The following is a 20,210-nucleotide window of genomic DNA, read 5'->3' on the forward strand; positions in this document are numbered from 1 at the left end:
CTGAGAAGGAATGACTGGAAAAGCAGGAAAGTAACCAGAAAAGCACAATGACATGCAAACCAAGGGAGTGAGAGTCAGAAGGACAGCAGCCAACAAGTGTCTGTTCTCACAGTTACTAGGTCAGCTAGTTAGTCACGAGCAACAGCACCTGGAAGCCGCAGGAGCAGCAGCCAGAAAGCAGCAGCCAGGGGCGAGTACAAGTCCAGGGAGGACAGTACGATTATAGAGCACTCTGGGGATGAGGGAAGATGGCAGACATCTAGAGAGGGGAGTTTAGAGTAATAAAAATCCCAAATCATTTCCTATAAAAGTAATGTGCATGTTTGAGGACAGTCTTTCCTAACTCACGGTTTCTCTTTCTGCATATCAATTGTTATCCTTTGTGTTATCAGATATTTTCAATTTAAAAAGGTCGCTAGTGCTAGGAATGAAAGGATAGACTATTTTTTATTCAACACTGTACAATTCCTTAAAGTCTTAGAAGAGATGAAATGTCAGAACAACTTCGATTCCCTTGTAGCACACAAACATAGAGTTAGCATCATACCAAATCTGTGCTAGGACCACTAAATAACATACATCATTTTTGTTTTATGAGAGATGATCTCCATTCTAAATTAGAGTACTAGTTTTCATTCATCATTGTAATGCACTATTTTGACTATGACTATCTACACCTATCTGTATATATATACACACACACATATATGTTACCTATTTGGAAAACAGTGAATGTATACAATTTACAGAGGGAACACTATGGCTTACTTATTAAAAAGTTGAATTTCTTTCCACAAATAACTAACAGTATTAAATAATGTGTGTGAAAATGCCTCATAAATTATACAATTATAATGCTATACAAATATGAAATATTAGAATATTAAGGATCTGGTGTTAGGTTAATAGAAATACATATACTATTTATTGAAAATATGATTAAGCTACAAATATTGATAACCTATTGTCACATTAAAAAATCCAGTATATGTGGAATATAAACCTAAAATGTGTTAAGGAATAAAGTAATGCCAGGAAACAGGAAGAATTCAAAGTACTTGATTCTATCAGTACTCATAAACAATTGTTCTAATGTGGAAAATATTACTGGCAGATAAAAATAATTTAAGATGTTGGTAATGTGATCATCTAAAGGCAAAAAATTATTATGAAAAACTAGAGGGCATTCAATGCTAAAGCTTCAAGAACAATCGGAGAATATATCCATATGAAAATGGAAGTTGCCTCAGGAAATAATGAGATATAAGAATATTAATAAGGAAAAGAAAGAATATTAATAAGGGACTAACATTAAAAATACAAGTAATCAGCCTTCCGGCGCAACTGAATCCTTATCACAAAGATAACATATGTCACCCTTCCAAAAGATGTAAGGTAAAAGAAATTATATTTCCCTCCATATTAAATTTTTATACTTTAAAATGATGTTATCAGATATCTATCTCCAATATCCATGTATTTGTGGTGACATAGTCAATTGTGAACCACATGCAACCCTGAGAAATCTGGCCAGAGCTAAGTAGTGGTCTATTTGATCTCTATTTTCCCTTTGTACCAGTCATTTGAACCACATTTTCTAGCCCATGTTCATTATCTGCATGACTATCAGACTTCTAAATGGTGAAAATATTCTTAAAAGGAATGAGAAAAGGGGAATGTGAATAAGCTACATACGTTTCTCAACACTGATCAGAAGAACATCATGTGTGGACCCTCAGGACAAAAATATAATATGAATCAAAAGCCTAGAGGCAACCTAATAAATGTTGCAACAAAAAGAGCATCTTAATGAGGCTGTCTACCTGCCTGTCCAAATGCTTTTCCACCTGTGCAGATCCATCCCTGCCAGTCCAGCTGTCTCCACACCTTATCCCCACTTAGCTGATCAGCTGTCTCCTCCAGGGGGCCCCCTGCCGTTCCACCAGCCCCGAGCCCTGCCTGTCTGTCCAGCTGTCCCCTCTGCTCTTCCAAAGACCTCTTTACCAGCCCCGTTCCTGTCCTGCCCAGTCAAACATCTCCCTCCGTCCCCAGCCCCAGTGACTCCTAGCTTTTCCAGCACTTTCCACCATCTAGCAGCCCCACTTCTTTCTGGCACACCTGACCATCCACCCCACCCAGCCCAAAGTTCCACAGTCATCCCTCATCCTAATGCACAAAGCAAGTTCTTTTACAAACCTTTCAGACCCCAGCATTTCCCTCCACAGCGTTGGACTCCAGCACCTCTCATGCCTGCCCTGGTCCACCGTTCCCTTCCAGCTCGACTGGTTGTTTCCACGGCCCCTTGGGAAGCTCTCCCTGTCTTGAAGCCTCCCTGTCTCTCCAGTCAGCCCCCTCACCAACCAGTCCCCAATCCTCACATCAGTCCGCTGCCTGAACGTCTTGCTCCCCTAGGCCCTTTACGGTCAGTCCAGTGGTCCGTTCCCCAAGCCACCACATGGTCTGATCTGCCCCAGGCCTTTGTAGACCATCCTCCTGCCTTTGTTCCCACTCGCCCTCCTCCCTGTTACTCCCCATGCTCTTCATCTTCCTCAGCCTCTCCTGCCACATCTCCTTCATCTCCTGTGCAGTTCTCTTCCTCTTCACCTGCTCTTTCCTCATCTGTACCCTCCTCCCCTAACTCTCCACCCGGGCCTCCTTCCCTCAGCCCTCTCCTTTCCTGTCCTCTGCGTTCCGCCCCCTGTGGAGTCTGTCCTGCTTTGTCCTCCTTTCCCCTGGTGCGTTCCTCCCCCTGTCTTCCTACTCGCCCAGTTCCCTTTACTCCTGCTCATACCCTCAATCCTCCTCACTGGGGGAAGAAAGTAGAGAAGAGAAGAGAAGCAAGTGGACTAGAGAAGAAAGAAATAGAGAAGAAAAAGTTGAGAGACGTCAACTTTAAAGGTAAATACATTGAGTTTATTAGATATTTTGTAGGTTTAGCAATATTTTGTTTGGGAAGGGTGACTGAAGGGGAAGGAATGTGTGAGAGTAGGAAAGCCTAAAAGGACGGGAGAAAAACACTCTCAGCACTCAGGAACTTGTGTTAAATACCTTCTGGCTGTCCATGTCCTCCCTGTGGTCACAAAAGGATAGGCTGGAATCTAGTAATCATTGACCTTGAGTAAGCCAGTTTGTCTAGATAAAGATATATATGTGTATTGGAGATAGGTATATGTTATATGTGGCCATGTATCCTCCAAACATTTTTATCCGCATTAAATTAGGAATCATTGAAATGAATTGGGACTAAATGCCCTTGGGATTCACACAACTGGCTGTAGTGCAGCCACAGTCAGCTGTTTGATATACTTCCTTGCCCTCCCCCAAAACAGTGCTCCTTTGTTCTTTGTTTTTCACTTTGTACATCTGCTAAAATAAAACTTGCTAAGTTTCCAGAAGATGCAGAATTCTAATAGAAAATGATGTCACCCGCTGATATCTGTGGGTGGCACTTTACATACTAAAAGCAGACTCTGCACTACAGATACCCCTTCTGTGGCATGAAAAACATGCTTGTATTTGTGATACACTGAAAACAAGTGTGTATATTCTCCTCCAGTGAGTAAGATCCAGGCTTCTAAATCTAGTAAAGTAGGATGGAAATTCCTGCCTGCCCCAACAGGCAATTTTCATATTTTCTATCTGCTTGAATCTCCAACCAACTGTAATTGGGCTATAGGAATACCTACTAGCTATAACATCAACTCAGAACAAAGGGGAATGCAGCACATTTTATACAGATAGAAATGCTCTTATAGAACTAAGGACTGATTCTACATGTCTACAGGAACTCCTTCTATATCCGTCCCAAACAACAGAGAAATGGGATTTTATAATCAAAGCCATGAAAAATTGGGTATTCCTACATGAAGGTGGAGTGCTTTACTGGCACTAAAATACCACAACCATTTGGATTCTACTATTGACTGCCTTAAATTCCCATTCCAGTATCCTTAAATGTGATTATCTCAACACACACACACACACACACACACACCATAAATGTATCATTTATATAGAGGTTAACTTTATTTAAATGTACTAAATATTTTTTATGTATGATTCACAGAGCTATAGATAATGCCTTGCCTTCATCATTGTCAAAAAATGGTCACAAGCATCAGAAACATCTCTTATCCAAAATCAATTGTGATAAAGAAATGAAGGAAAACAACAGGGCAAACTTGGCTACTAACAAAGATGCGTTCCAGCTTAAACTGGAAGAAACTCAGAAACTCCTAGAAGATCAGCATCTAAGCAGTTTGCAAGTATGAAACTATAAATATGTTAATATTTTAGTATCTAGTAATAATTCTGTCCCATCTCTGCAGTGTTCTACACCAAAGAAAAGTATGCCATTAACCAAGGATAGGATGTGAATGAGTTAACAAAATTCATCACAGATATTACAGAAATAAGTGTTTAGATTTTTCTGCCTTTTGCTCATTTTTCACTTTGCTTTCTCTATTCTTTTTCCGTCTCTCATATTTGGAAAAATATGCTCTACGAATGTTATTTTCTGATCAAATATGAAAGCTATGTAAAAGTACAATGTAATAAAAGTATCATTGTTAGAGACTGGATTACAAAGAGCATCCTGAAAATTATAATACATATGGACATTAGTTTCTTAATGAAAATATGTCACAATTAGCTAGAAATGGCATTTCTGTTCTATCTCTGGTCATGCATTCACTTGGTTCCCCCCACACAAATGAGTATGGATTTCAGCTGATTTTCCTGATATATTCATGCACTTTGTTTTTCACAAGTAATTATACACATTTATGATATTTTTAGTAGGCTGGTATCAAGATTAAATTGATAATCTTGGCCTGATTTATCCAATAACTAAGTAATAATGACAAGGCTTTAAAAAAAGGAAAGCAGGAGGCTTCTTCTGGCTGTGATGAAATACCTACCTGCAATAAACAACCATAATTCTGAATAAAATATAATAAACAACTGTTTTTAGACATTAGACAATAGGCAAATATCAGGTATGATCTTTAAAAAAGGAAAACAAATGAGATAAGCCCTATAATCACATAGGTTTTCACCTGAACATATTCTTTGGACAAGCCTCAAAATACACAGATAACCAACTGCTTGTCAAAAAAACCTTAACACTCTCTTATAGACTAAAATCTAGACAGATAACATAATGTTTATAATGTCCAATAGTCAACCAAAAGTTACTAGACATGTTGAAAAGCAGGAAAATAGGACCCATAACCAGGAGAAAAATTAGTCAATATAATCATACACACAAGGGCAGAGATGAAAGGATTAACAGGCCAGGAATTTACAACTATTTTTAGAAATATTTTCAAGGAATTAAAGTAAAAAATGAATCTATTGAAAAAGGTATTTTTAAAAGAACCAAGTAGACCTAGATCTGGAAAATATGCAAAATGAAAATTTCACTGGATGGACTTAATGGTCCAGGCATTATGAAGAAAGAAAAGAAAAGAAAAGAAAAGAAAAGAAAAGAAAAGAAAAGAAAAGAAAAGAAAAGAAAAGAAAAGAAAGAAAGAAAGAAAGAAAGAAAGAAAGAAAGAGAAAGAAAGAAGGAAGGAAGGAAGGAAGGAAGGAAGGAAGGAAGGAAGGAAGGAAAGAAAGAAAGAAAGAAAGAAAGAAAGAAAGAAAGAAAGAAAGAAAGAAAAGAAAGGAAAGAAAGAAGAAAGAAGAAAGAAAGAAAGAAGGAAGGAAGGAAGGAAGGAAGGAAGGAAGGAAGGAAGGAAGGAAGGAAAAGAAAGAAAGAAAGAAAGAAAGAAAGAAAGAAAGAAAGAAAGAAAGAAAAGAAGAGAAAAAAAGAAAAGAAAAGAAAGGAAGAAAGAAAGAGGAGAGAAAGAAAGAGAGGGGAAGGAAGGAAGGAAGGAAGGAAGGAAGGAAGGAAGGAAGGAAGGAAGGAAGGAAGGAAGGAAGGAAGGAAGATAAGGAAAGAAAAGAAACAAACAAACTACTGGACTTGAGACATGGCAGTAGAAATCATCCAGAGTGAAACATTGTGAGAAAAAAGACTGGAAAAAAATGAACAGAATGCTAGTAACCTGTGAGACAATATCAAGCAGTCTAACATACATTTAATTAAAATCCCAGGGTATTTAAAGAAATAATGCCTGAAAATGTTTCAAAGTTGGTGAAACTAAAAGTGCATAGATCCAACAAGCTCCAAGAAGAATAAATATGCACACATGTATGTGTGCACCCACCCTGCCAAGGATGCATATGTGCCAGATGTGTATGGGGACAGATGAAGCCACACTTGTGCTGGGCACAGCATACTGTGTCGTACACCTGAAACTAACGTGACATTGTGTGCCAAATACACCCAAATTTTAAAAATTACTTTGAGAAAATAATCTAGGGGGGAAAAGAGATCAATGTGGGTGAACAAAGATAAGACAGACCACATGAACTTCAGGCCAGAAGACAGTGAAGCATTTTAAATTCTTTTTTAAAGAAAACTTACAACCTAGAATTCTGTATCCAGCTAGCAATATCGTTCTGGTATAAAGGCAAAATAGTCATCTTCAAACAAACACGAGCTGAACACCATCATCATCTATACTCTAAGAAATGCACCTAGAAGTTTTCCATTTTTCTAGAAGGAAAATATTAGCAGATGAAAACTCAGATCTGTAGTGATAGCAGATTAGTGGTAGTGGTGGGTAGATGTGGACTTCCAGCAGATGGAAAGTTTCTCTGGATTGTTTGATATGGTGGATAAGGCTGAAAAATTTGTCAAAATCCATTATGCATTTAAAATGGGTTCATTTGATAGATAAGTTTACCTCAATCACATTGATTTTAAAACTGAAATGCTAAAAGTATAAACTAGTACAGTTTGTATAGCCATAACTTATAAGCAAAAGTTGAAGCTGAATATAATGTTTCATTTCTTACTGAGGAGAAGAAATCTGAGGGAAAAATATAGTTTAGTGAAATCAGAAGTTGCTAAACTACTTTTCAGGTGCTTAGGGGTATGAGGCCATCACAGACCTGTGACAACAGAAATCTTAGAGCCATGGATATCACACATACATCTAGAAAGACCCTCAAACCCAGATTTCTACATTTCATTAGATGTAATCTCAAAGGAAGCCTTTGAGGGCTTCCTTATGATTTTCTATTATAGCAGCTCAGCTGTAGAAACAGGCATGGGCAGTGTGCTCTGTTTTGTTCTCCTGATTAGACTGAGTAACCATCACTTTAAAAAAAAAAAAAAGACACAAGAGTACTGATGTGATAAGTAGGAGGTAAATGCTAGGAATATCAAACTCTTGTGAATCATTTTCAAAACTTATTTTGTGGTAATATATCAATAGGCATTAACTATACAAACTAAAATATTTTTATTCTGTAATTGATTTCCTAGATTTCTTCATTTATTTAATGAGCTAGAAAAATCATACATTTTTGTTTAGTATCAGAATATTTAAATTTTCTAAAATTTGTGAAAAATCTTAAGGGACAGTAATTTCCTTCTTTTTGAGTCCATTTCACTTTTGACAAGACTTACAATCTAAAATCCTCTTGCGGGACTCCCTGGATGGCTCAGCGGTTTGGTGCCTGCCTTTAGCCCCGGGGCACGATCCTGGAGTCCCAGAATCGAATCCCACGTTGGGCTCCTGGCATGGAGCCTGCTTCTCCCTCTGCCTGTGTCTCTGCCTCTCTCTCTCTCTCTCTCTCTCTCTCTCTATGTCTATCATGAATAAGTAAATAAAATATTTTAAATAAATAAATAAATAAATAAATAAATAAATAAATAAATAAATAAAATCCTCTTGAATATATTTATTTATATGTGCTACACATCAATGCATTCTAGGTATATGTGAGAAATTAGAAATATTTTTAAACATATACCACACTTTGAAATGATCATGAAATTTTATTAAAGACTTATAAGTTCCATGAAATTTCATTGAAATAGTGATGAGAATGTCTATGAAATTCATAGAAATTATTGCTGTTCTAAATCTAAAAAGAGGACTCATTAAAATCAATAATTGTCAATTCTACATCCACATTAGAATTTCCTGGGGAACTTTAAAATAAAAGTCAATACGTGGACCCCATCCAAATATTAAATCATCAGGACCCAGGTACAGTTATTTCTACAAAACTCTTCCTGTGAACCCTACCGTGTAGGCCACAAGATCACCTGCTATCTGAAGATGAAGCCCTACCAACAGGATACTCACATTAGGGGCACAGAGCTTTCAGGAGCCTCATTCAAGTCCAGTGAAACTTTCAGGGGAAAAATACCCTTTGTAAATAACTATTTTTCAGAATTTCATATACTGTTATAAAACCTTCGGGAAACTCAATAGGCCAAATGGAATATCAATAGCAAAATTTTTTTCTAAGCTATCCCCGTGGCTAGAATAATTAGGTAGTTGCTTTAGGTGTAGAAATTAAAGCAAACACACTTTAGTATAAGTCTTTGTTGGCTCCCTCTTTTTCACTGTAAGGACGACTCCAAGGATAAAGATTAGTTAAATATTTATGCTATTTATAGCCGTATTACTCTATTTTCTATGCCAAGGACAATAGGGCTCAGTAGTGTGTTGAATCATTAATTTTGGTGTTTAAAAAGTTCCAAGCTATATAACAATGTTCTTTTTTTTTCTTTCAGAAATTTTGTGATGAAGTTAATCAAATAACAAATTCTGAAACTCTCTCAAGTATAGACAGTCTTGAGGCTGGGGAACGTGAAGAAATATATTTAACACTTAACAAGGAGCCTTCCACATCAAACCAGAAGAATTCTATTTCTCTCAAATCAGTAAATCTGCAATCAACTAATCTAAGCTGCTTTGATGAAGATAAACTGTCATTCTCTAAAACTCAGCATATAAATAATTGGCTCATAAATGTAAATGATCCAAATACTCAGACTGTGACACATCTCTCAGATATTTTAAGTAAACCTAATGTTCTACCTTCTTGTGAATATTTTAATGGTAAAGAGCAAAATCCACCTGTGGAAAGAGTCACAAGTAGTGCTAATAATTCAGTAGCCTTCATGAGTAGTCCACCTATAGTTGTACAAGATGGAAAAAGCAAAGAGGTCTCTGAAAGTAACCTAATGAGAACTGACTCCTCTTCTGGAACATTCAAAAGGGAGAGACCATTTGTTACTGAGAGCCCAGCATTTAAATTCAGCAGAGTCTGGACCACTCCAGATTCTCCAACACGGGAAATAGCTACGTTTTCAGACCAAGGGAACAATTCTGAATCAAGACAAGAAAGTAGAACTACTTCATTTGTACCTATAGCAACACGTATGGTTCTGCCATATAATACACAGTCAGCTAGGCCCTTACAAAAGAGCAATCTACATATAAAAGAAATGGACCCAATGCAGTGTTCTGATAAGTTAAGAGAATTGACAGATATTAAAGATGAGAATTTAAAATATTTTAATTGTAGTAAGGAAGAGTTGCCTTTGTTTTCAGATGATTTTCAAGCTGCCTATATACCTCACAACTCTGGTTCAAATGATAAAAAACACAAAATTGCCCAAACATCAACATTAGTGTCTAATGTAATTTCTAACTGTGACTTAGTCAGTCAGTACAAGAAAATGAAATACAGCATTCATGAGAAAAATGGTGTGAGGTTTCTTAAAAGTATTTTAAAAAAAGAATCTAAATATGAACATAATTGTTTGAAGGCACTAGTCATAAACCAAAGCCTTAAGTTAGGAAATCACAAAGCAGCAGCTATCAGAGACAGTATTGAATTAACAAAAGAAAAAGGTACAGAAATTCCAAAGACTATTAAAAAACTGAGGTGGTTTGATGAAACTGGAGATACAGAAAAAAATGCTGCAGATAGTACTTTGCTGAAGAACAGAATAGAACTGTCCCAACAGTGGTCTCAGCCTTTCCACAGTCCGACTAAAAGTGGAGCTGCCAGCCACATAATTAGAATTCCTGCCTGTGCTGTAAATTGTGCTGATGGGAAGAAGCCCAAGGAGGATTATTCTGCTTCTGAAAGTGTCGCTGCCTTAGGAGAACCTGGAACAGACCATGTACCTCGGAACTGTGTTATGCCTTCGGGTTATAACATGGCTAAACAAGCCTGGCCACCCTCAACACAAGAAGAGAGTCAACCCCCTTTACATAGGGGTAGTTCTAAAGCTCTGAAAGCCAACCCACAGAGGGGTGGTGCCAAAGTCCTTAGAAGAGCGAGGTCTGCTCAAGTGCAGTCTGCCTTCGTGTGTGCAGACAGAAGAGACACTGGCCTTCGGCCCCAGTCCGCAAGCAGAACCAGCACACACCTGCAAGCTCAGGGGAGACTGATTGTGCCTCATCCTCCGCCCAAGTCTCCGTCAGATAGTAGGAGCAGTAAAAATACACAAGTGTCTCCAAGTCGGCCAGTAACACTTGAAGACTCTCAGAACATGATGACACATAACTATTTTCATTCAAAACATGTGCTTCCAACAGAACACAGGTTCCATCAGTGGAATGCAGACAGCAGCTTTCCACCTGCAGGTGTGTGTTCTGACTCTGTGCCTGTGATGCCTTCTCCACCGTATTGTTCTTCTGAGAGCAGAACTGTAGCACAAATGGATGGTCCCAATGGCACTCCTGTGCTGGCCCCACACGATGGGATGTTACTCGGCACCCATAGGTGCCCTGTTTACCAAGAAGGCTATCCCACAGGGACACTTAGGACTGCTCCAGAAGAATCGGTCCCCTTGTGGAAAAGATGGAACAATATTCTGGGTCAAAACAAAAAGGCTGCTGGTAAGAATAAATTTACGTACTTGTATAGATAAACTGTACCATGTTTTAATTCCTGTGAAATTTTTCTTCTTCAAATAGAGCAGCATGCACCCTGTAGATACAATATTAAGTAATGACTTAGCCGCACAAAATCTTCTCTCCCCTAACATTCCATCCTTCTCTAGGTAGCTGCAGCTTCCAAGACAACCACCCAACCTTCGCTCAACTAAATTAGAAACTGCCAGCCTCCATTTTTTTCTGACTTTTCTTGTTACTGTAAGAGAGAGAGGACAAAGAATAGTCTGATTCCTAACCCATATCATTCTGTCATGACATTATCCCAATATTCTAGCCAAAATTTCTGTCAAAATAAGCACAATGAAAAATATTTTTAAATTATTCTAGATATGTAAATAAACGTAGTTATAATGCTTTCTTTTTTCTCTAAAATGTTTATTAAATTGGTAGTTATAAGCTAATGATAGGTGTGCCTAACCCTCCCATTCCCTTTCCAAAACAGTGGCAGCCCTACTTTTATAAAACCTACATGTACGTTGGTTTTCATATGGAGAAAAAATGATGGCATTCCATTAAGCATGTTGAAAATTAGCTCCCTATAGTATGCCATTATCCTTAGTGGTAACTCCTCATGGAGCGCTCTTCCTCTGAGGGAATGGACTAGAAGCCCATAAATGTCCCTGCCAGTAGGAATCAATTGCGTATTGAGAAATAGATACGACTTGGAAAAAAAATCAGTAAAGTGATTCTTTTCTTTCACCAAGGATATGCGTGAATACTATGATGTAAAGAGGAAACTCGTTTAAAATTTAATATTCAAAGTCTTCTTTAGGGCAGCCCTGGTGGCTCAGTGGTTTAGCGCCACCTTCAGCCCAGGGCCTGATCCTGGGGACCCGGGATCAAGTCCCACGTCGGGCTCCTTGCATGGAGCCTGCTTCTCCCTTTGCCTGTGTCTCTGCCTCTGTCTCTCTCATGAATAAATAAATAAATAATCCTTTTTAAAAAGTCTTCTTTAATTAGACTGAGATTTTAAGGACAAGGGGCTTTTGTTGTAATTTATCACTGTCTCCCCAGGTCCTGGCACTTAACAACTCACCCACACTTTTCTCAGATTGAATGGATCTAAGTCGTATTAGCAGATGGGAAGCTAAATGCAAAGACTCTAATCTAAAAACTTTCAGTACTTATCTACAAAAATCTAGATGGTTTTTCTTTTCATTGTTTCTTCTTTTTTTTTTTAAAGATTTTATTTATTCATGAGAGACACAGAGAGAGAGAGAGAAAGGCAGAGACACAGGCAGAGAGAGAAACAGGCTCCATGCAGGAAGCCCAATGCAGGACTTGATCCTGGGTCTCCAGGATCACACCCTGGGCTGGAGGCGGCACTAAACCACTGAGCCACCCGAGCTGCCCTCATTGTTTATTCATCACAAGTTCCCTCCTTCATCCCCATCCCATGCTTCCCCCCATCCGCCATCTACCTCCCCTCTGATGACCCTCGGTGTATTTATTCTCTGTAGTTAAGAGTCTGCAAAAACCTAGATTTTAAAAAATTATTTTTCTCAATAAATATTTCATTCTCTTTTAATCTATGCATTTTACAATGTAACTATAATTTTCACACTTCTCCCGGCCAAAAATGAAAGCATCATATAGATTGAGAAAATTTCCATTGTATGTATATATGTATATACACACATAAATAAATGTGTATATATATATATGTGTGTGTGTGTATATATATATATATACACACATACACCACTTCCCACCAGTTTGTTCTCTATAGTTGAAGAGTCTGTTTTTTGGTTTGTCACTTTTTTCTTCATTTGTTATATTTCTGAAATTCTACATATTTGTGGGATCATATGGCATTTGTCTTTCTGTGACTGACTTATTTTGTTTAGCCTTAAACTCTTTAGATCCACCCCTATGGTTGCAAATGGCAAGATTTCATTGTTTTCATGGCTGAGTAATATTCCATTGTATACATGTGTGTGCATATGTATATCACATCTTCTTTATCCCTTCATCTACCAGTGGACCCTTGCTTGGGTGGCTTCCATAATTTATTGGATCATATGATAGCTCTATTTTAACTTCTTGAGGAACCTCCACACTTTTTCTGGAGTGGCTGCACCAGTTTGCACTCCCACCAACAGTGTTAAGAGAGTTCTCCTTTCTCTGCATCCTCACCAGCATTTGTTGTTTCCTGTCTTGTTAATTTTCACCATTCACTGGTGTGAGATGGTATCTCATTGTGGTTTTGATTTGTATTTCCCTGATGACAAGTGATGCAGAGCATTTTCTCATGTGCTTGTTGGCCATGTGTATGTCTTCTTTTGAGAAATTTCTGTTCATGTCTTCTGCCCATTTCATGATTGGGTTATTTATTTCTTGAATGTTGAGTTTGATAAGTTCTTTATAAATCTTGGATATTAGCCCTTTATCTGATATATCATTTGCTTTCATTCTCTGAACATCTCCAGAATTTGTCCTTATGTTTATAATTAAGAATACCATAGGGGATCCCTGGGTGGCGCAGCGGTTTGGCACCTGCCTTTGGCCCAGGGCGCAATCCTGGAGACCCGGGATCGAATCCCACATCGGGCTCCCGGTGCATGGAGCCTGCTTCTCCCTCTGCCTATGTCTCTGCCTCTCTCTCTCTCTCTCTCTCTCTCTCTCTGTGACTATCATAAAAAAAAAAATACCATACATTTTAAAGACATACTACTTAATTAATGATTAGTAGCTTTATTTTGAATTTTGGTTTAAAAAAAAACTATTTGGATAAAATTTTCATATAAGAAATTTGGCCAAAGATGCCAGTGCAAAAAAATATATATATGTGTGTGTATGTGTATATATATATATATATATATATATATATATATAGCAATTATATCAAGGTTCTCAGCTATTATTAATTATTAGATAGTATTTAGCTGCATGTATGTGAATGCAACAATATACAGTTTTAAGCATATAAACTGTATCTGTTCCTGGGATTATTAATTTATAATCCACAACACTGAACATCTACACAAAGAATAAAGCTCAAAAACAAATGATTATGCTACAAATCAAGAAAGTACAAAAGTGTTGGCAGATTTTGACTCCAGATTTACAAACAGGCTGAAGGAAGGGAAAAATTCTTGACAAAGCAGTCATGTGGCCAAGGAAATTTTTACTTAAAGTATTTTTAAAGCCCTTCAAAAAAAATGGAAAGATAGGAACTTTCCAAGATCTTCTAAGCATAGAAAACATAAAGAAACTCTATTGATGCCCAGATGATCTTGCTAGAGACTATAACATCTAACATATAATACATAGCCTAGCATATTTAGCCCTTAGCTTACCCATATGGGTGGGAATAAAAATAACACAGAACTTTTTAAACTACAGGTTGTATCTCATTAGTAGATTATAAAATTTGTTTCATGAGTGGTGATCAGAATTTTTTTAGTAAAATATAATTTTAGAATTAGAATGTTCTAAGATAGAAACTACTAGAGCTCATCATATATCATAAAGGTAAATATGTTTCACAGAACTGTATATGCATCCTGGACCACAGTGCAAAATATATTTCTTTCTGTCAGACACAGTCAAATTGAATGGAAGTTACTAGTATAGAGGGTAAGAGCCAGATTTTCAGATTTTACAGATTAACTACTTAGAGGTAAATTCCAGCTTTGTCCTTTACTGACTCTGTGACCTTAGACAAGTTACTTCTCCTTTCTGGTGCCTAATTTCCTTATCTGTAAAAACAGTGATGATAATAGTGCCTGCTACAACTCTTAGAACAATGCCTAGACAATTATAAATGCTGAATTAATATTAACTAGAATTATCTTATTTCTTACTCTCAAAGGTCAGGTGTTCAGTTATTAACCAACTTTCTTGAAAGTTGGAAGCTTTGAGGTCTTTGTTGTTATTTAGATATATAGATAGATAGTTATATACAGCTATAGTTTATATGTATACTTACAATATATGCATTATATATATACGTATAGTTAGATATAGAACAGTAAAAATTTTGAGCACACACATACAGATATGGCATACATATGTATTACTGTACAAAATATGTAACCTTAACCAGAAATAGAAACATTTAAAGAATGAAATAAAAATAAAGTACAAACCTTTTAAAATAACTTAAAATTTTTGTATTTTATAAATAATACATTTTAAAATCTTTAAAATAATTTTATGTATTATATAAAATACTTTTTCTCTCATGTATTAATAACGCTTTGCTTAAAAAATTTTAATCTTTTTTTTTAAATTTTTTTATTTATTTATGATAGTCACACAGAGAGAGAGAGAGAGAGGCAGAGACATAGGCAGAGGGAGAAGCAGGCTCCATGCACTGGGAGCCCGACGTGGGATTCGATCCCGGGTCTCCAGGATCGCGCCCTGGGCCAAAGGCAGGCGCCAAACCGCTGCGCCACCCAGGGATCCCGCTTAAAAAATTTTTTAAAAATAATGCTTTGCTTAGTTTCAGGTCAATTACTTCATTTCATATACCATTCATATACCATTATTAGCTAATATCTCAAGGTACAATATGCATTTAGGATGAGGTTTATTTTTATAATTTGATAATTTTTCAATTTGTGTCTCTAACTTTGTTATTTTTTTTTTCATTTTTTTATTTATTTATGATAGTCACAGAGAGAGAGAGAGAGAGAGAGGCAGAGACACAGGCAGAGGGAGAAGCAGGCTCCATGCACCGGGAGCCTGATGTGGGATTCGATCCCGGGTCTCCAGGATCGCGCCCTGGGCCAAAGGCAGGCGCCAAACCGCTGCGCCACCCAGGGATCCCTCTAACTTTGTTATAAATATGATACTGTCACTGTCATTTTGTGGCAAAGAGTTTATAAGGAGAATAAAAAATAAATCACCTTTTTCTTATTTACCTGTATTTGTGTTATTAGTTTTATCTTTAATCTGTAGTTTTGCAAGAATATGAGGAGTTCTTGCAGAAAAATACTTGTTTTATTATAAGATAATTGACATATTACATTATGTAAGTTTAAGGTGTATACTGTGTGATTTGATACATTTATGTATTGCAATATGGTTACTACCGTAGCTAGCCAACACCTCCATTGATCACATAATTGTCATTTATCTGTTGTGGTGAGAACATTTAGGATCTAGTCTCTTAGCAGCTTTGAAGTATATGATGCAGTATTGTTTTTTTTTTTTTTTTTTTTTTTTTTTATTGGTGTTCAATTTACTAACATACAGAATAACACCCAGTGCCCGTCACCCATTCACTCCCACCCCCCGCCCTCCTCCCCTTCTACCACCCCTAGTTCGTTTCCCAGAGTTAGCAGTCTTTATGTTCTGTCTCCCTTTCTGATATTTCCCACACATTTCTTCTCCCTTCCCTTATTTTCCCTTTCACTATTATTTATATTCCCCAAATGAATGAGACCATATAATGTTTGTCCTTCTCCGACTGACTTACTTCACTCAGCATAATACCCTCCAGTTCCATCCACGTTGAAGCAAATGGTGGGTATTTGTCATTTCTAATAGCTGAGTAATATTCCATTGTATACATAAACCACATCTTCTTTATCCATTCATCTTTCGTTGGACTCCGAGGCTCCTTCCACAGTTTGGCTATCGTGGCCATTGCTGCTAGAAACATCGGGGTGCAGGTGTCCCGGCGTTTCATTGCATTTGTATCTTTGGGGTAAATCCCCAACAGTGCAATTGCTGGGTCGTAGGGCAGGTATATTTTTAACTGTTTGAGGAACCTCCACACAGTTTTCCAGAGTGGCTGCACCAGTTCACATTCCCACCAACAGTGTAAGAGGGTTCCCTTTTCTCCGCATATGATGCAGTATTGTTGAGTATAATCATGATGCAGAGCACAGAACTCCAGAACATACTCATCTTCTACTACAAGTTTGAACTGTGACCAACATCTCAATTCCTGCACCCTGGAACCACTCACTCTTCAACAGTTTCCACTAGTTCAGCCTTTTAAATTTTTGTTAAGTAGGCACCATGCTCAACATAGGGCTTTAATTCCCAACCCTGAGATTAAGAGCTCCATACTTTACCAACTGAGCCAGTCAGGGGCCCCTAGTATAGCTTTTTTAGATTCCACACATAAGTGATATCATACAGTGTTTGTCTTTGTGTGACTTGTTTCACTCAACATAATACCCTCAAGTCCCATCCATGTTGTCACAAATGGCGGAACCACCTTTCTTGTGGCAGAATAATATTCTACGGTTTATAGAAACCATGTCTTCTTTATTCATTCATCCATTGATGGACACTTAGGTTTCTATACCTTGGCTACTATTAATAGCAAACAGCAGAAAAGTACGTACATACCTCATAAACTCTGTATTTGGCAGATGACTGAATAATCAATTTAACTTTCCTAAGGAGATAGCATTGAAAAAAAAAAAGGAAATAGCATTGCTGTGAAAACAAGTTAAATCATAAAATATTAGCAGTAGAAGAAACTTCTACATCATCTTGTCTCGGGATCTGCAAACTGCCTACAGTACAGTAGGTGTACAGTACATTAATTGAACACTTCCATACAACCCTGGGGCTCATCACAGGTGTGCTCCTTCATCCCCATCACCCATCTAGCCATCCCCCCCACCCCCACCCTCTGGTGACCATCAGTGTGTTCTCTGCAGTCAAGGGTCTATTTCTTGATTTGCCTCTCTCTCTAAGAATGTTTTTAATTAGTCATATAAAAAGGATAGAAAAACAATAAAAAAAATCCATACACCCATTATAATTCACCTTAAATGATAAAACATTGTGCATACAATGGAAGCACTACAAAAGTGTCTTTTTAGACTTCCATTTTGTGAGAACTCATTCAGATGCTATGAGATGGCCATAAATCTACTTACCAGGCACATATGAAGTTCAATACATTACAGGAGGCCAGAGAGCACTCATGAATGATACCATTGCCAGTCTCACATGTAGTTCCTCTAGGAAAACTCGATTTACTGTATGCAACGTACAGTCACCTACTTTGCAAACCAACAAGGGTGCCAGCGTCAACCATATATGAACATAGTGAAGTTTAATATCTAATTGTTTGACAATAAATACAAATTGGAATTCTAGTATGTTCTTCCTGCAGAGCAGTGATCTGTTCTACCTTTCCTCCTAGTGTTCTAGAGCACATTTGGAGGTCACTGGTCTAAACTATAAACTCCTCAGAAGCAGAGATTTTGTTTAGTTCATTATTGTAACTATTTGGTGCATAGTACATATAACAGAAGTGCATGAAGAGTTTTCTGACTGTATGAATGAAATTTAGGGTTTTCTATGATGTTTGAAGGTAACTCGTAAGTTTGTACATATAATGTATTAATTTTGACATTTTGTTGGCATTAAGATTCTACTGTGGTAAGAAGAAAACGAATTGCTGAAAATAAGCAGAGAAGCCTTTTAGAACAGAAAAGACAAAACTCTGGATCTGTAGGAAAGAAGTACAATGAGCAAATGAATGTAAGTGTGATATTAGTAACAATGTGTATTCAGTAGTGAAAAATTGCTTGGAAAACAGAATGTTCTCAAACACTGTGCTTTTGCTGTAAAGTGTGGACCACAGCATGAATCCCTACGCTAGGAACTTACTGTACTTATTTGCTATATTCTATCTGCCTATATGATCAATTACTAATGAAGATTTTAAACCAACCTTAACAAATTACCATTCTTTCATGTATTATTTATATTCAGCTCTGGAATACAAACATGTTATTCACAACAATGTTTTTAAGTATACATTAAAAAAGAAAAAAGAAAGACAAGCAAGTTAGAGCCCTGGATAGAGTGAGTGTATCCAGGGCTCTAACTTGCTTGTCTTTCTTTTTAGACAAGACTAATCAAGACAAGACTTTTTAGATTAAGACTAATCTAGTTCATGTTCAAATATCCTCTATGCTCTATGATCTAAGCTCCCTGGAAGATATGGCAAGAGGAAGGTAGGATGATGAGGTGCATATTCTCGAGGTCATTGATGTTGGTAGGATGTTGTTTGAAGGGCCGTGTGGGAAGAGAGGTTCCCCTGAGGCCCTTCTGTGGGGTACCTGGAGTTGGGGATGGATAGACTCCTCTTCACAGTCCACATGGCTGTTCAAGATAGTGATGGTTAGTAAAAGTCGAAAGCTTAAGAAAAGTAATTTTTAAATTAATGGAGGTCATCCGTAAGAGCTAAATGACCTAACTATGACATTTTCTGGTGGTCTAACCTCATCCAAGTATTGAATTTAAAATATAAAACATGTAGATGGATGAGTAAATAGTATTTCATTTGGAATTTCTACTTTAAGTAGCACTTTTGAGTTTTTGATAGCAGTGGAATGACTGCCTTATGGAGAATTTATATCCAACTTCTGAGTTGAGGATTCTATGATTTATTTATTTTTTTTTTATTGGTGTTCAATTTACTAACATACAGAATAACACCCAGTGCCCGTCACCCATTCACTCCCACCCCCCGCCCTCCTCCCCTTCTACCACCCCTAGTTCGTTTCCCAGAGTTAGCAGTCTTTACGTTCTGTCTCCCTTTCTGATATTTCCCACACATTTCTTCTCCCTTCCCTTGTTTTCCCTTTCACTATTATTTATATTCCCCAAATGAATGAGAACATATAATGTTTGTCCTTCTCCGACTGACTTACTTCACTCAGCATAATACCCTCCAGTTCCATCCACGTTGAAGCAAATGGTGGGTATTTGTCATTTCTAATAGCTGAGTAATTTTCCATTGTATACATAAACCACATCTTCTTTTGTAAGAACTATTCATTGTTTTATATAGATGGGATTTTTAATGTGGAGGAAACTCACCCAAGAAGCATTTTTAACAGTAAGACAGAAGTCAGTGAGTTCTGTAGGATGTGAATTAGCTGTCCCCAGCATCTAATTAACCAGATATTAGCGCTTCCTCAGCAGTGCAAGTTCTGCCTTCCACCCCCATGTTCAGAGCAGCATCCGCAATCCGTCAAGTGAACAAGCATTTCATTTTATTCGTATATTTTATTTTTTTAAGATTTATTTATTTATTTATGGTAGACATATATAGAGAGAGGCAGAGACACAGGCAGAGGGACAGGCAGGCTCCATGCCGGGAGCCCGACGCGGGACCGATCCCGGGACTCCAGGATCGTGCCCCCGGCCAAAGGCAGGCGCCAAACCGCTGAACCACCCCGGGATCCCCTTATTCGTATATTTTAAATGCTAAAGCAATATACAGTTAGAACAACAAACGAAAAGGAACTGTTAAATTGGTAAACTCATGCGTACCGTCCTGGTTCCCACCATGCCCCCCTCCCTGCCCCCACCGTTCACGGCCCCCTGTGCCCTCTCCAGTGTAGCCCACCCCAGGCGCACCTGCTTCAGTGCCCTACACCCTCGTGCTGGCTTTGGAATGGC

At 37.7% G+C, this 20,210-nt stretch overlaps 2 protein-coding genes across 12 annotated transcripts in view; one reads left to right on the forward strand and one right to left on the reverse strand.

Annotated features, from left to right (window-relative positions):
* The window catches only part of ANGPTL5 (angiopoietin like 5), a 136,760-nt gene that overhangs the window by 78,085 nt on the left and 38,465 nt on the right, over positions 1 to 20,210 (reverse strand). The gene's annotated exons all lie outside the window — the stretch shown is intronic.
* CEP126 (centrosomal protein 126) overlaps positions 1 to 20,210 on the forward strand; it is a 102,448-nt gene that overhangs the window by 59,131 nt on the left and 23,107 nt on the right. For 6 of the 11 annotated variants that reach the window (XR_013376690.1, XM_077893210.1, XM_077893212.1 and 3 more), the window contains exons 5-7: positions 4,067 to 4,265; positions 8,642 to 10,763; positions 18,166 to 18,278. Coding sequence is in view for 9 of the 11 variants with exons in the window: in XM_077893210.1 (XP_077749336.1) it covers positions 4,067 to 4,265; positions 8,642 to 10,763; positions 18,166 to 18,278 (2,434 nt within the window). In the remaining 2 variants the exon portion in view is untranslated. The remainder of the gene's footprint in view (positions 1 to 4,066; positions 4,266 to 8,641; positions 10,764 to 18,165; positions 18,279 to 20,210) is intronic. The other 5 variants (XR_013376691.1, XM_077893217.1, XM_077893215.1 and 2 more) reach the window with 1 other exon arrangement.

This window comes from Canis aureus, chromosome 3, assembly GCF_053574225.1.
Source record: "Canis aureus isolate CA01 chromosome 3, VMU_Caureus_v.1.0, whole genome shotgun sequence".
NCBI lineage: Eukaryota > Metazoa > Chordata > Mammalia > Carnivora > Canidae > Canis > Canis aureus.